The 18,225-nt window shown below is 44.9% G+C and overlaps 1 protein-coding gene across 1 annotated transcript; it reads left to right on the top strand.

Moving 5' to 3' along the window:
* The first annotated feature begins 3,694 nt into the window (after positions 1 to 3,694).
* Positions 3,695 to 16,803, top strand: LOC139370101 (N-sulphoglucosamine sulphohydrolase-like). Its single transcript, XM_071109420.1, has 11 exons — positions 3,695 to 4,064; positions 4,272 to 4,432; positions 4,856 to 4,961; positions 5,243 to 5,328; positions 5,880 to 6,113; positions 6,260 to 6,341; positions 7,322 to 7,525; positions 11,741 to 11,897; positions 12,525 to 12,731; positions 15,268 to 15,369; positions 15,631 to 16,803. Exons 1-11 carry the CDS (start codon positions 3,974 to 3,976, stop codon positions 15,737 to 15,739), a joined length of 1,539 nt encoding a protein of 512 aa, XP_070965521.1. The 5' UTR covers positions 3,695 to 3,973; the 3' UTR covers positions 15,740 to 16,803.
* The last annotated feature ends 1,422 nt before the right edge of the window (positions 16,804 to 18,225 follow it).

Below are 18,225 nucleotides of genomic sequence, written 5' to 3'. Positions count from 1 at the left end.
GAGGAGGGTCTGTAGTTGGTGAAGGGCCGAACATGAGATGGAGGAGGCGGAGAGATGTTAATGTAGACAGAGAGCAGAGTCATAGACAGACAGGCAGACACACAAAGTGCTGACAAGCAGATTTTGAGACTACAGTACACACACACACACACACACACACACACACACACACACACACACACACACACACACACACACACACACACACACACACACACACACACACACACACACACACACACACACACAAATCCAATGTCTTCATTCCATAGACACACAAACAGGTAAAACCAGGAAGGTACTGTAGGTGGCAGCAGTAGGCCAGGTAGGTTGTGTTTGCTTACCTCAGTCCTCAGACCTCAGTCCTCAGACCTCAGTCCTCAGACCTCAGACCTCAGACCTCAGACCTCAGACCTCAGACCTCAGACCTCAGTCCTCAGTCCTCAGTCCTCAGTCCTCAGTCCTCAGACCTCAGACCTCAGACCTCAGTCCTCAGTCCTCAGACCTCAGTCCTCAGACCTCAGTCCTCAGTCCTCAGGGTGGGTGAGGTTCAAACTCGACTATAATATGACATCCACGTCTCCACACTCCAACTAGGCAGGTAAAAGAGGACGAAACACCAAGAGAGCAGAGAATCACCAACGTTCCCAGAACCGTCAGATCTCACATCATTCTAGAATCCAGAAAGGCAAGATCCTCCCAGTGTGTCTCCATTCCATGTGTGGTATTACTGGTGCACTCACTGTGATGAAAGAACAGAAAGAAAGGAGAAAAGTGGTCAATTAAATCCAGCAATAAAAGCCCATAAAGAACGAAGACAAAGATGGTAAAATAGAGGACATACTGTAGACTGTCGTCTCCTGACAGACTTAAAGGAAAATGGTTTTGCTTGTCAGCAATCGAGTTTTCAAGATAAGCTACTTTCAAAATACAGAAATCATCCTCGTATGACGTATTCGGCATCATATGGTGATGATGTCGCTATTTTGAAAGTTGCTTATCTTAAAAATTGGATTGCTGACTGGCATAACATGTTGGGACTTTGTCAACAATGGACTCATGAAACAAATACTGTACCAAAGGGTTGTTTTTGGGTGGAGTTTTCCTTTAACTATTAAAATCCTACCCACAAGTCTGAGATTTATATCAGGGTGCCAACCAAGATGAACTAGACTGTGAGCTACGTGCATTTATCAGTCAGTCTACTGTACTCTACTTTCACGAGTTCTGAGTTCTACTGTACTGCCAACAGAGCATGAGCAAAATATTTTTGTCTCACTTATTTATTGAATCTATAGTTTCTAAATTCAGTCGAGGCAAAAGAACATACGCAGATTGATTTAACTATCACCATGCCAACCCACTCCATTTAAAATCTATGGCTATGGTATCACCATGCCAACCCACCTGATTCCATTTAGAATATACGGCGATGGCATCAACATGCCAGCACACCCATCCCATTTAGAATATACAGCTATGGCATCACCATGCCAGCACACCCATCCCATTTAGAATATACGGCTATGGCATCACCATGCCAGCACACCCATCCCATTTAGAATATACGGCTATGGTATCACCATGCAAACACACCCCATCCCATCCAGAATTTATGGCTATGGGGTCACCATGCCAACCCATCCCATTTAGAATATATGGCTATGGTATCACCATGCCAACCCACTCCATCCCATTTAGAACATATGGCTATGGTATCACCATGCCAACCCACCCCATCCAGAATTTATGGCTATGGGGTCACCATGCCAACCCATCCCATTTAGAATATATGGCTATGGTATCACCATGCCAACACACACCATCCCATTTAGAACATATGGCATCCCCATGCCAACCCACCCCATCCCATTTAGAATTTGCTATGGTATCACCATGCCAACTAACCACATCCCATCTAGAATATACGGCTATGGTATCACCATGCCAACCCATTTATAATATATGGCTATGGTATCACCATGCCAACCCACCCCATCCCATTTAGAATATACAGCTATGGTATCACCATGCCAACCCACCACATTTAGAATATATGGCTATGGTATCACCATGCCAACCCACCCCATCCCATTTAGAATATACAGCTATGGTATCACCATGCCAACCCACCACATTTAGAATATATGGCTATGGTATCACCATGCCAACCCACCACATTTAGAATATATGGCTATGGTATCACCATGCCAACCTATCCCATTTAGAATATATGGCTATGGTATCACCATGCCAACCCATCCCATTTAGAATATATGGCTATGGTATCACCATGCCAACCCACCCCATTTAGAATATACAGCTATGGTATCACCATGCCAACCCACCCCATCCAGAATATATGGCTATGGTATCACCATGCCAACCCACCCCATTTAGAATATATGGCTATGGTATCACCATGCCAACCCACCCCATCCCATTTAGAATATATGGCTATGGTATCACCATGCCAACCCACCCCATCCCATTTAGAATATACTGCTATGGTATCACCATGCCAACCCACCACATCCCATGTAGAATATACTGCTATGGCATCACCATGCCAACCCACCACATCCCATGTAGAATATACTGCTATGGTATCACCATGCCAACCCACCACATCCCATGTAGAATATACTGCTATGGCATCACCATGCCAACCCACCACATCCCATGTAGAATATGCTGCTATGGTATCACCATGCCAACCCACCACATCCCATGTAGAATATACTGCTATGGCGCTGGCTGCCAAATTTATTTGACACTGGCTAGCCACGATCACATGACAATTTGGTTGAAGATCTACTTTACAATTTGCATTCTGGTCTCATACAGTTTTAAATTTGTCATTGGGTCCACAGTCATTTTCATAGCTGCTCAGGCCTCAGGCGCGCACGCACGCACGCACACAATGGTATGTACGGCCTGCACCAGGAAGTCCATCACTTCAACTCGTTTGACAGAGTACAAAGCCTACCTTTACTGCTGGGTCAAGCTAACATACGTACAGGTAGTTAACACACATTCACCCGTCACAATCATCATTACACGTACCCACACACACACACACACACACACAGCATTGCCAAGACCTTACACACACACACACACACACACACACACACACACACACACACACACACACACACACACATTGTAATGACCCTGGGTTTATTACAATATACATTGTACAGACAGAGACAGACACACACGGACGGACGGATACACACACGGACGGACGGATACACACACGAACGGACGGATACACACACGGACGGACGGATACACACACGGACACACATACTGGGCAGGCAAATACTGATTGGAAATAAAATGATCCAGTGGAATGGACATAGAATGAATTACTTAAATAGACAAACCTATTTCCAGGCGATCTATTCTTTATGAAACGCCTGTGTTCTTCAATCACAATACATCTATTCTTTCGTTTACTGACCGCAGCAACTAAGCGAGGTCAGCAACATAATCACTGCAGTGACCACTTCCCTTAAATGTAACTTGTGCTGATCAAGAAACCACCTTCCCTAAATGTCACTTGCGCTGAGCAAGAAAGTAAAAAAGAGAGACTTCCGTTGCGTCCACTCTTCTCCAGGCAAAACTTAAACACTCCGCCTCATGTGACCACGATCATGTGACCAAAGTGGGCGGGGTTTGAAGCGCTGTGTTCGCGCTGTTTCCGGGAGTAGATCAAATTGATTTTCACACGGCATTTTGTTTGAACAAGAGAAAACAAAACATTGATTATTGCGAAAGTAATCAGTAAATAGAGGATAGGCTTACTTCAATGTAGAATATGTCAATCATGTCAAACAAACACTTTGACTGGAGTGTTTGAGATAAGCTTTATAGAGCTGATGCTATATTTTCTTAAAAAGTGGACTCTGCAATTTACTGCAACTGAAAAGATTGTGTTTATGATTTGGAACTTTATGAGACGGATATGGCCGTTGGTCATGATGTGATAGTGTTGTTGCTGGCGGTAATATGCTGTGTTGTAGAGTGCAAGAAGAGGAATGTACTTCTTATTATCGGTAAGTCACTTTTTGCTTTGGGTTATATTAACTGCAGTTAAATTAATCAAAGATCGACACTGCGTGTCACTTATCAATGAATACGATCAGATGTATTTGTGAGTTTTTGACATCAGTTCTTCTACTTAGCTACTCGGTCAACACACTTCATCTCTCCCCCCTTCACTCTCTCCACTCCCCCAATCCCTTCCCCCCTCGCTCTCTCAGCGGACGACGCAGGCTTCGAGACGTCGGTCTATAACAACACCGTGGTCCGCACGCCTCACCTAGCCGCTCTGGGTCGACGCAGCCTGGTGTTCCAGAATGCCTTCACCTCCGTCAGTAGCTGTTCTCCCAGCCGATCCACCATACTGACAGGCCTGCCACAGGTGTGTGTGTGTGTGTGTGTATAGAGAGAAAGCAAGAGCGAGAGAGAGGAAAAAGTGTGTGTGTTCACCTCCTCCCTATGGTTCCTGGTCAAAAGTAGTGTACTAAATAACAGGGTGCCGTTTGGAACACACTCCTAATTTTCCTTCATGATGCATAAATCAAATCAAATTTATTTATATAGCCCTTCGTACACCAGCTGATATCTCAAAGTGCTGTACAGAAACCCAGCCTAAAACCCCAAACAGCAAGAAATGCAGGTGTAGAAGCCTGCATACAGCAACATAAAGTGGGGACATCCCAGATGGAACACTATACCCTATACAGTGCACTACTTTTGACCAGAGCCACATAGGGAATAGGTTGCCTTCCAGGGCAGGTCTAATATTCATCCATTTTGTTTTCCCGTGTTCCTCTGTCCTCAGCATCAGAATGGTATGTACGGCCTGCACCAGGGAGTCCATCACTTCAACTCGTTTGACGGAGTACAAAGCCTACCTTTACTGCTGGGCCAAGCTAACATACGCACAGGTAGTTAACACACATTCACCCTACACACTCATCATCACACACCCACCCGTAGCATTGTCAAGACCTTACACACACACACACACACACACACAGGTAGATAACACACACATCATCACACGTAGCATTGTCAAGACCTTACACACACACACACACACACACAGGTAGATAACACACACTCATCATCACACGTACGCACACACATTCATGACACGTGCGCGGGGACATGTGTGTTTTGATGGAGTGTACCAGAGTGCCAGTTTCCCTGTTCCTCCTCCATACAGGGATCATTGGGAAGAAACACGTAGGCCCTGGTCCTGTCTATCCCTTTGACTTCGCCTACACAGAGGAAAACAACTCTGTACTTCAGGTACAATCATTAAACCATTATTTTATATAGTTTGTTTAGCGTTATTATGCTATTTTAGAATCTTATTTTATGACAATCTATGATTGTAAATTGGTGTATAATTAATAAACAGTTAATCAGCTCAACCAATAAATTGTACTGCTACTACTACTACTACTACTACTACTACTACTGCTACTGCTACTACTACTGCTACTACTACTGCTGTTACTACTCCTCCTATACTGCTACTACTGCTTCTGCTACTGCTGCTACTACTACTACTGCTACTACTACTACTCCTCCTCCTATACTACTGCTGCTACTACTACTACTACTGCTACTACTACTGCTGTTACTACTCCTCCTATACTGCTACTACTACTGCTACTACTGCTTCTGCTACTGCTGCTACTACTACTACTGCTACTACTACTACTCCTCCTCCTATACTACCGTTGCTACTACTACTACTACTACTACTACTACTACTACTACTACTACTACTCCTCCTATACTGCTACTACTGCTTCTGCTACTACTACTGCTACTGCTACTACTCCTACTACTAGGTGGGTCGGAATATCACCCGGATCAAACTACTGGTCAGGAAGTTCTTCCAGACCCAGAGAAAGGAAGAGGAAGAGAGACCGTTCTTCTTGTATGTGGCGTTCCACGACACCCACCGCTGTGGCCATTCCCAGCCGCAGTACGGAGCATTCTGTGAGAAGTTTGGGAACGGCCAGAGTGGAACGGGGAGGATTCCAGATTGGAAGCCAGAATACTACACCCCAGACCAAGTCAAGGTAAGGATTTGGTGCTGGTTCTGTTGTACTCTGTTCTATGCTCATCTATTCTAAGACACTATATCACTTTACACCTGCTATTTGAGAGTACGGTCATTCATTATTTCATTGAATATATTATCATATGTAATTTAACACTTACCCAGGTGCCCCACTTCGTCCCAGACACCCCTGTAGCGAGAGCTGATTTGGCTGCCCAGTACACTACAGTTAGCAGACTGGACCAGGGTAAGAGGAGGAAGAACACACACACACACACACACACACACATGAATAGAGAGAGGAACACACACACACACACACACACACACAAACACCGATATGAATAGAGAGAGGAACACACACACACACACGAATAGAGAGAGGAACACACACATGCAAGAACACACACAAACACCGATATGAATAGAGAGAGGAACACACACACACACACACCGACATGAATAGAGAGAGGAACACACCGACATGAATAGAGAGAGGAACACACCAACACACACACACACACACACACACACCGACATGAATAGAGAGAGGAACACACCGACATGCAAGAACACTCACAGACGTGTATTTGAACTCTATTTATCACACAGCTAATACATGACTGGTAAACTTCTCCGCTGTAGGTATTAGTCTGATTCTACACCATGAATCCATCCACGGCCGTGTCCCAATACCCACACTAGCGTACTACATACTTAAACTGCATACTCATTTCTAGTAGAATTCACTCGTCTTTTCCCACCTCACGTGTTTGACAACAGCTGATAATCAGATAAATTGACTCACTACCAAAATGAACTAATGGCGGGAGGCAACACAATCGCTCATCACATGACCCATTCAGAGTTCTGTTTTCTACATTTCACAAACTATACTGAACAAAAATATAAACGCAACAATTTGAAAGACTTTGTCTGAGTTACAGTTCATATAAGGAAACCAGTCGGTTGATATAAATTCATTAGGCCCTAATCTATGGATTTCACATGACTGGGAATACAGATATGCATCTGTTGGCCACATTACCTTAAAAAAAAATGGGCCTCACAATGGGCCTCAGGATCTCGTCACGGTATCTCTGTGCATTCAAATTGCCATCGATAAAATGCAATTGTGTTCGTTGTCCGTAGCTTATGCCCATACCATAACCCCACCGCCACCATGGGGCACTCTGTTCACAACGTGTCCTCTCCTGTCTTCCATAGGTATTGGTCTGGTGCTGGCTGAGTTGAGGGAGGCTGGTTATGAGAATGACACCTTGGTGATCTACAGCTCTGATAACGGTATCCCTTTCCCCAACGGACGCACCAACCTGTACGGATCAGGCACCGCAGAACCCATGTTGGTGTCATCACCTGAACACAGGGAGAGATGGGGAGGGACCAGCCAGGCCTACGTCAGCCTACTGGGTGAGAGGGTGGGAGGGGGAGCAGGAGGGAGGGAGGGGGAGCAGGAGGGAGGGAGGGACCAGCAGGAGGGAGGGAGGGACCAGCCAGGCCTACGTCAGCCTACTGGGTGAGAGGGAGGGAGGGGGAGCAGGAGGGAGGGAGGGACCAGCAGGAGGGAGGGAGGGACCAGCCAGGCCTACGTCAGCCTACTGGGTGAGAGGGAGGGAGGGGAAGCAGGAGGGAGGGAGGGGGAGCAGGAGGGAGGGAGGGACCAGCCAGGCCTACGTCAGCCTACTGGGTGAGAGGGAGGGAAGGAGGGACCAGCCAGGCCTACGTCAGCCTACTGGGTGAGAGGGTGGGAGGGGGAGCAGGAGGGAGGGAGGGACCAGCCAGGCCTACTGGGTGAGAGGGAGGGAGGGGGAGCAGGAGGGAAGGAGGGACCAGCCAGGCCTACATCAGCCTACTGGGTGAGAGGGAGGGAGGGGGAGCAGGAGGGAGGGAGGGACCAGCCAGGCCTACATCAGCCTACTGGGTGAGAGGGAGGGAAGGAGGGACCAGCCAGGCCTACGTCAGCCTACTGGGTGAGAGGGAGGGAGGGAGGGGGAGCAGGAGAGATGGGAAGGGAGGGACCAGCCAGGCCTACGTCAGTCTACTGGAGGGAGGGATGAGAGAATGATGGTTGGAGGGAGGGAGAGAGAATGATGGTTGGAGGGAGGGAGAGAGAATGATGGTTGGAGGGAGGGAGAGAGAATGATGGTTGGAGGGAGGGATGAGAGAATGATGGTTGGAGGGAGGGATGAGAGAATGATGGTTGGAGGGAGGGATGAGAGAATGATGGTTGGAGGGAGGGATGAGAGAATGATGGTTGGAGGGAGGGAGAGAGAATGATGGTTGGAGGGAGGGATGAGAGAATGATGGTTGGAGGGAGGGAGAGAGAATGATGGTTGGAGGGAGGGATGAGAGAATGATGGTTGGAGGGAGGGATGAGAGAATGATGGTTGGAGGGAGGGATGAGAGAATGATGGTTGGAGGGAGGGATGAGAGAATGATGGTTGGAGGGAGGGATGAGAGAATGATGGTTGGAGGGAGGGATGAGAGAATGATGGTTGGAGGGAGGGATGAGAGAATGATGGTTGGAGGGAGGGATGAGAGAATGATGGTTGGAGGGAGGGATGAGAGAATGATGGTTGGAGGGAGGGAGAGAGAATGATGGTTGGAGGGAGGGATGAGAGAATGATGGTTGGAGGGAGGGAGAGAGAATGATGGTTGGAGGGAGGGAGAGAGAATGATGGTTGGAGGGAGGGAGAGAGAATGATGGTTGGAGGGAGGGATGAGAGAATGATGGTTGGAGGGAGGGATGAGAGAATGATGGTTGGAGGGAGGGATGAGAGAATGATGGTTGGAGGGAGGGAGAGAGAATGATGGTTGGAGGGAGGGATGAGAGAATGATGGTTGGAGGGAGGGAGAGAGAATGATGGTTGGAGGGAGGGATGAGAGAATGATGGTTGGAGGGAGGGATGAGAGAATGATGGTTGGAGGGAGGGATGAGAGAATGATGGTTGGAGGGAGGGATGAGAGAATGATGGTTGGAGGGAGGGATGAGAGAATGATGGTTGGAGGGAGGGATGAGAGAATGATGGTTGGAGGGAGGGAGAGAGAATGATGGTTGGAGGGAGGGATGAGAGAATGATGGTTGGAGGGAGGGAGAGAGAATGATGGTTGGAGGGAGGGAGAGAGAATGATGGTTGGAGGGAGGGAGAGAGAATGATGGTTGGAGGGAGGGATGAGAGAATGATGGTTGGAGGGAGGGATGAGAGAATGATGGTTGGAGGGAGGGATGAGAGAATGATGGTTGGAGGGAGGGAGAGAGAATGATGGTTGGAGGGAGGGATGAGAGAATGATGGTTGGAGGGAGGGAGAGAGAATGATGGTTGGAGGGAGGGATGAGAGAATGATGGTTGGAGGGAGGGATGAGAGAATGATGGTTGGAGGGAGGGATGAGAGAATGATGGTTGGAGGGAGGGATGAGAGAATGATGGTTGGAGGGAGGGATGAGAGAATGATGGTTGGAGGGAGGGATGAGAGAATGATGGTTGGAGGGAGGGATGAGAGAATGATGGTTGGAGGGAGGGAGAGAGAATGATGGTTGGAGGGAGGGATGAGAGAATGATGGTTGGAGGGAGGGAGGGAGAGAGAATGATGGTTGGAGGGAGGGAGGGAGAGAGAATGATGGTTGGAGGGAGGGATGAGAGAATGATGGTTTGAGGGAGGGATGAGAGAATGATGGTTGGAGGGAGGGATGAGAGAATGATGGTTGGAGGGAGGGATGAGAGAATGATGGTTGGAGGGAGGGATGAGAGAATTATGGTTGGAGGGAGGGAGAGAGAATGATTGTTGGAGGGAGGGAGAGAGAATGATGGTTGGAGGGAGGGATGAGAGAATGATGGTTGGAGGGAGGGAGAGAGAATGATGGTTGGAGGGAGGGATGAGAGAATGATGGTTGGAGGGAGGGATGAGAGAATGATGGTTGGAGGGAGGGATGAGAGAATGATGGTTGGAGGGAGGGATGAGAGAATATTGGTTGGAGGGAGGGATGAGAGAATGATGGTTGGAGGGAGGGATGAGAGAATGATGGTTGGAGGGAGGGATGAGAGAATGATGGTTGGAGGGAGGGATGAGAGAATGATGGTTGGAGGGAGGGAGAGAGAATGATGGTTGGAGGGAGGGATGAGAGAATGATGGTTGGAGGGAGGGAGAGAGAATGATGGTTGGAGGGAGGGATGAGAGAATGATGGTTGGAGGGAGGGATGAGAGAATGATGGTTGGAGGGAGGGATGAGAGAATGATGGTTGGAGGGAGGGATGAGAGAATGATGGTTGGAGGGAGGGATGAGAGAATGATGGTTGGAGGGAGGGATGAGAGAATGATGGTTGGAGGGAGGGAGGGAGAGAGAATGATGGTTGGAGGGAGGGAGGGAGAGAGAATGATGGTTGGAGGGAGGGAGGGAGAGAGAATGATGGTTGGAGGGAGGGAGGGAGAGAGAATGATGGTTGGAGGGAGGGAGGGAGAGAGAATGATGGTTGGAGGGAGGGATGAGAGAATGATGGTTTGAGGGAGGGATGAGAGAATGATGGTTGGAGGGAGGGATGAGAGAATGATGGTTGGAGGGAGGGAGAGAGATGGTTGGAGGGAGGGAGAGAGAATGATGGTTGGAGGGAGGGAGAGAGAATGATGGTTGGAGGGAGGGAGAGAGAATGATGGTTGGAGGGAGGGAGAGAGAATGATGGTTGGAGGGAGGGAGAGAGAATGATGGTTGGAGGGAGGGAGAGAGAATGATGGTTGGAGGGAGGGAGAGAGAATGATGGTTGGAGGGAGGGAGAGAGAATGATGGTTGGAGGGAGGGAGAGAGAATGATGGTTGGAGGGAGGGAGAGAGAATGATGGTTGGAGGGAGGGAGAGAGAATGATGGTTGGAGGGAGGGAGAGAGAATGATGGTTGGAGGGAGGGATGAGGAATGAGAGAGGGAGAGAGAATGATGGTTGGAGGGAGGGAGAGAGAATGATGGTTGGAGGGAGGGAGAGAGAATGATGGTTGGATGGGGAGATGATGGTTGGAGGGAGGGAGAGAGAATGATGGAGGGAGGGATGAGAGAATGATGGTTGGAGGGAGGGAGAGAGAATGATGGTTGGAGGGAGGGTTGAGAGAATGATGGTTGGAGGGAGGGAGAGAGAATGATGGTTGGAGGGAGGGAGAGAGAGAGAGAGAATGATGGTTGGAGGGAGAGAGAGAATGATGGTGGAGGGAAGGAGAGAGAATGATGGTTGGAGGGAGAGAGACAGGAAAAGGGAGGAGGGAAGAAGGTATTGGTGGATTGACTGATAATAGCTGGGGAGAATTAATTAATGGATGTGTTGATGTATTTCTTGATGCATGTGTAATACCACTGTTACCTATAGGGGGAGACATAACTACCCTTCTACGGTATATGTTAGGGAGATCACCTCAAGGAAAGGAGGAAGGAAGGCTTTTAAAAGTAATTTAACCACTATGTTTAAATCTCAATTTGCCTTTCCACGATTCCTCACATCCTCTCTCTCCTCTTTCTCAAAGCCCATTGGTGGAGAAGTTCAGAGGGGGAAACCTTGGATGTTCTCCTCCAATGTGCTTTAAGGAGGCAAGGAAATTGGATAAATTGTGATAGAACCTAACCATCTCTCCCTCTCTACCTCCCTCCAGACATCACCCCCACCTTACTGGACTGGTTCTCCATCCCGTACCCCTCATACTTCCTCCCGGGCACCCCCACCACCCCTGTCAGCCTCACAGGCCGCTCCCTCCTCCCTGCCCTTGTCTCCGAACCCTCACCTGCCGCCTGGCACACCGTCTACGCCAGGTAAAACCCTCACCCACCGTCTATGCCAGGTAAAACCCTCACCCGCTGCCTGGCACACCGTGTATGCCAGGTAAAACCCTCACCCGCTGCCTGGCACACTGTCTACACCAGTTAAAACCCTCTCCACTGCCTGGCACACTGTCTATGCCAGGTAAAACCCTCACCCGCTGCCTGGCACACCGTCTACGCCAGGTACAAAGGAAGGAAGGAAGGCACGGTGTGTTATATGTTGGTGTTATAACCAGTTAACCACTGAGACTATATATATATATATATATATATATATATATATATATATATATATATATATATATATAAATAGGGTGATTTCCCAGACACTGATTACACCTACTGTAGTCCTGGACTTAACAGCATGTTCCATGCAGATTCTCCGTTGAGAATGATTTTTAGTTCAGGACTAGTTAGAATCTGTGTCCGAGAAACTGGCCCATAGTGTGACTTTCTTTCTTTGTGTGTATTAGGTAACACTTTACATTACAGGGTCCTTATTACTGTTTAATTATTATTTCAGTCTAACGAGTATTGTAATTACTCATTACTACACTGTACTTTGGATTATTGCTTTTTTAAAATGTTTTCTTTGTTCTTCCGCAATGTCTACGGCAGCCAGTCCCTCCATGAGGTGACCATGTACTACCCTATCCGCTCCATCCACCAGGGGGCGTACCGCCTGCTCCACAACCTCCACTACCGCATGCCCTTCCCCATAGACCAGGACTTCTACGTCTCTCCCACCTTCCAGGACCTGCTGAACAACACCCTGACCGGACAGCCCACAGGCTGGTTCAAGACCCTGCAACAATACTACTACAGGTACTGGTATAATACTATTATACACTATTATATTATACACTATTATATTATACACTATTATATTATACACTATTATACACTATTATATTATACACTATTATATTATACACTATTATACACTATTATATTATACACTAGTATACTATATTATACACTATATTATACACAAGTATACTATATTATACACTATTATATTATACACTATTATACTATATTATACACTATTATATTATATAATATTATACTATATTTTACACTATTATATTATACACTAGTATACACTTATATTATATACTATTAAACTATATTTTACACATATTATACACTATTATATTATACACTATTATACTATATTTTACACTTATATTATACACTATTATACTATACACAATTATATTATACACTAGTATACTATATTATACACTATTATACACTATATTATATACTATTAAACTATATTTTACACTATTATACTATATTTTACACTATTATATTATACACTAGTATACTATATTTTACACTATTATATTATACATTATTATACTATATTTTACACTACTATATATCTGAATAACACCCTGGCCAGGCGACCCACAGGCTGGTTCAAGACCCTGCAACAATACTACTACAGGTACTTTTTGAAGGAGATCCCTTTCTGTATCTGAGTTTAGAGAGGACAGATAGACATAGTGAGAGGTGTAGAAACCCCAGAGAACCCCCGTCGCTGCAGTGGCGGTTGTGGTTCGGAGTCAGGAGCTTAGACCGATACATCCAACACTATTATACTAGACTATAAACCGGGAACTTTGGGTCCTGGATGCTGATTGGCTGAAACAACTTTTCAGCCGTATGTACAGTGCATTCTGAAAAGTATTCAGACCCCTTGACTTTTTCCACATTTTGTTACGTTACAGCCTCGTTCTAAAATGTATGAAATGGTTGTTTTTTCTCATCAATCTACACACCGTGATGATAAAGCAAAAACAGGTTTTTAGAAATGTTTGAGAATAAAATAAGTGAAATAATACATTTCCATAAGTATTCAGACCCTTTACTCATAAAGGCCTGATTGGTGAAGCTGCAGAGATGGTTGCCCTTCTGGAAGTTTCTCCCTCCACAGAGGAACTGTGGAGCTCTGTCAGAGTGACCATTGGGTTCTTGGTCACCCCCCTGACTTAGTCCCTTTTCCCCGATTGCTCAGTTTGGCCGGGCGGTCAGCTCTAGCAAGAGTCTTGGTGGTTCTAAACTTCCTCCATTTAAGAATGATGGATGCCACTGTTCTTGGGGACCTTCAATGCTGCATAAATGTTTTGGTACCCTTCCCCAGATCTGTGCCCCGACACAATCCTGTCTTGAAACTCTACGGGCAAATCCTTCACTCTCATGGCTTGGTTTTTGCTATGACATGCACTGTCAACTGTTGGACCTTATATAGACAGGTGTGTGCCTTTCCAAATCATGTCCAATCAATTGATTGGAGTCCGCCTGTGGTAAATCCAAGTTGTAGAAACATCTCAAGGATGATCAATGGAAACAGAAAGGACCGGAGCTCAATTTTGAGTCTCATAGCAAAGGTTCTGAATAATTATGTAAGTAAGGTATCTGTTTTTTTATTTGTAATAAATTTGCAAACATGTCTAAAAACCTGTTTTCACTTTGTCATTACAGGGTATTGTGATGTCATTACAGGGTATTGTGATGTCATTACAGGGTATTGTGATGTCATTACAGGGTATTGTGTATAGATTGAGGATTTTTATTTATTTAATCCATTTTAGAATAAGGCTGTAACGTAACAAAATGTGGAAAAAGTCAAGGGATCTGAATACTTTTCAGAATGCACTGTATATCAGACATTATACACTGTGTGGTTCCAGCCCTGAATGCTGATTGGCTGACAGCCAGGGTATATCAGACCGTACACCACATGTATGATGACATGTATTTTTACTGCTCTAATTTAGTTGGTAACCAGTTTATAATAGCAATAAGGCACCTCGGGGGTTTGCGGTATAGCCAATATACCATGGCTACGGGCTGTATCTCCACGTTGTGTCGTGCCTAAGAACAGCCCTTGGCCATATACCACACCCCCTCGTGCCTTATTGCTTAAATATACCACGGTTGTGCAAAAATACTTGTTTACTTTTCTATTTATGTTGGTAACCAGTTTATAATAGCAATAAAGCACCTCAGGGGGGTTGAGGGACATGTCAATAGGGGGGGTTGAGGGACATGTCAATAGACCACACACCTTTGGGCCTTTAGTATTTGCTTAATTATTCTCTTATGTAGCGGTATAAGAACAGTAGTACCATCTTCATTACCATAGAAATGAAACCATACAATATAAACACTATACAATATAAAACTATACAATTTAAAGCATAGGATTCTATATACAATATAAAACTATACAATATAAAATAAATGGTTCTATATCTATGATACTACTATTACCATAGAAATATAATTAATAGAATGGGCTTGGAACCTCTAACCCTGGAAATTCATTCTATTTCTATGACTACGACAGGGACCGCTGGGAGCTTTTTGACTTGCGGTCGGACCCAGAGGAGGCTGTGAACCTGGCTGGGGACCCGGCTCTCGCCCCGGTCCTGGAGAGCCTCAGAGACAGGTTAGTATTACTGTTCTATAGGGATGTTATGGATAGATTAGTGTATCATCGATATGGATATTATGGAGGGTTGCAAAATTCCCAGAAATCCGGTTTGGAAGATTCCCAGAACCAGGATGGAATCAGCAAGAAATATGGAATTCTTCAAACACAAACTTGGGAATTTCGAGAAAGCCAAACCATTTCCCCCTTGGGGGTATTTCTTATGTAATATCTTATGTTATGTGTTATGTTAATTATTTCCTAATGTAATGTTGCCAGGCTGCTGAAGTGGCAGTGGGCCACTGGGGATCCGTGGGTCTGTGGACCAGACGCTGTGCTGGAGGACAAACTGGAACCACACTGTCGACCGCTCTACAACGGACTCTGACCGCAACTAGACCACAACTGGACTGTGATTGATTGTGGATCCAATCATATTTATTTTATAAAGCCCTTTTAACATCAGCAGTAGTCACAGTGTGCTTCATAGTTAGCCGGCCGGAACCTCCACAGAGCAATCAATGCAGAAGACGAATCACAGTGGCCAGGAACATCTCCCTAGAAAGAAGGACAGGAATCCGGCTCCGACGATGACCCATCCTTTTCTGGCTGTACCAGGTAGAGGTTAAGGGTACATGTGGCCATTAAAGGAGTACTTGGGGATTTTGTGCCAGCCACAACTGTCTTTATTTTAATGTGAGTTATAACCAATGAGTTATGACTATAGGGCCAGGGGTTTTGACCAGAAACCACCTCGTGACCTGAACAGGAAGAACTATGGGTTGTGATTAAGACCATCGATGGCTGAAAAACAAAACAAATGTGGTATAGCTTCAGTGCAAATGTTCTGGACTTCACACAATGTATGTTTTGTACGATGTCAGTTTAACATCTAGATGTCGTTGGGATTTGATTTATGTTCTGTATGATGTCAGTTTAACATCTAGATGTCGTTGGGATTTGATTTATGTTCTGTATGATGTCAGTTTAACATCTTGATGTCGTTGGGATTTGATTTATGTTCTGTATGATGTCAGTTTAACATCTAGATGTCGTTGGGATTTGATTTATGTTCTGTATGATGTCAGTTTAACATCTAGATGTCATTGGGATTTGATTTATGTTCTGTATGATGTCAGTTTAACATCTAGATGTCGTTGGGATTTGATTTATGTTCTGTATGATGTCAGTTTAACATCTAGATGTCGTTGGGATTTGATTTATGTTCTGTATGATGTCAGTTTAACATCTAGATGTCGTTGGGATTTGATTTATGTTCTGTATGATGTCAGTTTAACATCTAGATGTCGTTGGGATTTGATTTATGTTCTGTATGATGTCAGTTTAACATCTAGATGTCGTTGGGATTTGATTTATGTTCTGTATGATGTCAGTTTAACATCTAGATGTCGTTGGGATTTGATGTATTTTGTCAAATAAAGTATTTTTTTGCTTCTCCTATTTGTTGTTTATTTCATAATGTCATCTGTATTTAAGTTCTTAAAAGCTGATATCGTTTTATGAACTTTGGTATCAAACTTATATTTGGGGATGGGATGAACGGAAATGTAAGAAGGAAACAAATGTTCTGTTTTATTTACAGACCTTTTCATTCCAAGCTTGTGTTAAGTATTTCTGATGATGAAAACGCATGTGTGATAGGCTACGTAGGCCTAACAGTGCACTGAAAACATATTTTATAGCCCAAGACGAAAATCTAGGATTGTTTCTAGGCTATATTATATCATCAGCCTGTTGCATGTGGATCACACAAGTCGGCTACCATCAGATCAGGCTGAATCACAAGAACCACCGACGATTTGATTCACCGATTCGTTTTTAAATCAGACTACTCAATTCCATTCGCGTTATTTGGTCAGATTATTGATGATCTGTTCTCCAATATTGGAGATGGCCTTTGATCAGCACTTTTAAGTTAACCTAGTTTTTAAAAAAACAGTTAATGGAGCCTCTGCGTAATTATTATATTCCCATTTGGTCATGTATGGACGACAAGGTGGTATTTGGTATTTAATTAGGATCCCCATTAGCGGTTGCGATAGCATCAGCTACTCTTCCTGGGGTCCACACAAACCATGACATAATACAGAACAGTAATAGACAAGAACATCTCAAGGACAGAACATCAATTTTTAAAAAAAATGGCACATGTAGCCTACATATCAATACATACTGTACACCCAAACTATCAAATAGGGGAGAGGCGTTGTGCCTTGTGGTGTTGCTTTATCTGTCTTTTGAAACCAGGTTTGCTGTTCATTTAAGCAATAAGAGACGGGAGTTCCCTTCAATAATGACTATATAATACTGTACGCTTTCTTGAATTTGTTCTGGATTTGGGGACTGTAAAACAAAAGACCCCTGGTGACATGTCTAGTGGGTTAAGTGTGTGTGTCAGAGCTGTGTGTAAATTGAGCTCTCTGATTACAATGAAGAGCAAGACGTGTCGCTCTGTTCTGGGCCAGCTGCAGCTTGACCACTCGACTGGGCAATAATCAAGAGAAGACTAAACTAGAGCCCACACTTGCTTTTTGGAGTGAGATGTCATAAAAGCAGATGATTATTTATTACGGACAGACCTCTCCCCATCTGTACAACCGTTGAATATTTATGTTTTGACCATGACAGTTTAGACTCTAAGGTAACACCAAGTAATTTAGTCTCAACTTGTTCAGCAGCCACACCATTCATTGGTTATATAGGCTGTTATCTAAAAATGGGGATCTTATTTACACTGTTGTGGGGGTACGGGGTTCTACAGAAGGATAAACTAACAACTGAAAACGTGTGCTTTTTAGGATAGCCTATAATTTACGAGCACTTGAACACATTTCCTAATCCATTCAGTGGGCT

Source organism: Oncorhynchus clarkii, chromosome 17 (assembly GCF_045791955.1).
Source record: "Oncorhynchus clarkii lewisi isolate Uvic-CL-2024 chromosome 17, UVic_Ocla_1.0, whole genome shotgun sequence".
NCBI lineage: Eukaryota > Metazoa > Chordata > Actinopteri > Salmoniformes > Salmonidae > Oncorhynchus > Oncorhynchus clarkii.
The sequence above is the reverse complement of the archived record's forward strand: the minus strand, read 5'-3'. Positions and strand labels throughout refer to the sequence as shown.

Excerpts from the sequence above, each read along its gene's own strand:
- LOC139370101 (XM_071109420.1), top strand. The coding sequence starts at position 3,974 with ATGGCCGTTGGTCATGATGTGATAGTGTTGTTGCTGGCGGTAATATGC. Across the intron at positions 4,433-4,855 it reads TACTGACAGGCCTGCCACAG|CATCAGAATGGTATGTACGG; the intron begins GTGTGTGTGTGT and ends CTCTGTCCTCAG. Across the intron at positions 12,732-15,267 it reads CTGCAACAATACTACTACAG|GGACCGCTGGGAGCTTTTTG; the intron begins GTACTGGTATAA and ends TGACTACGACAG.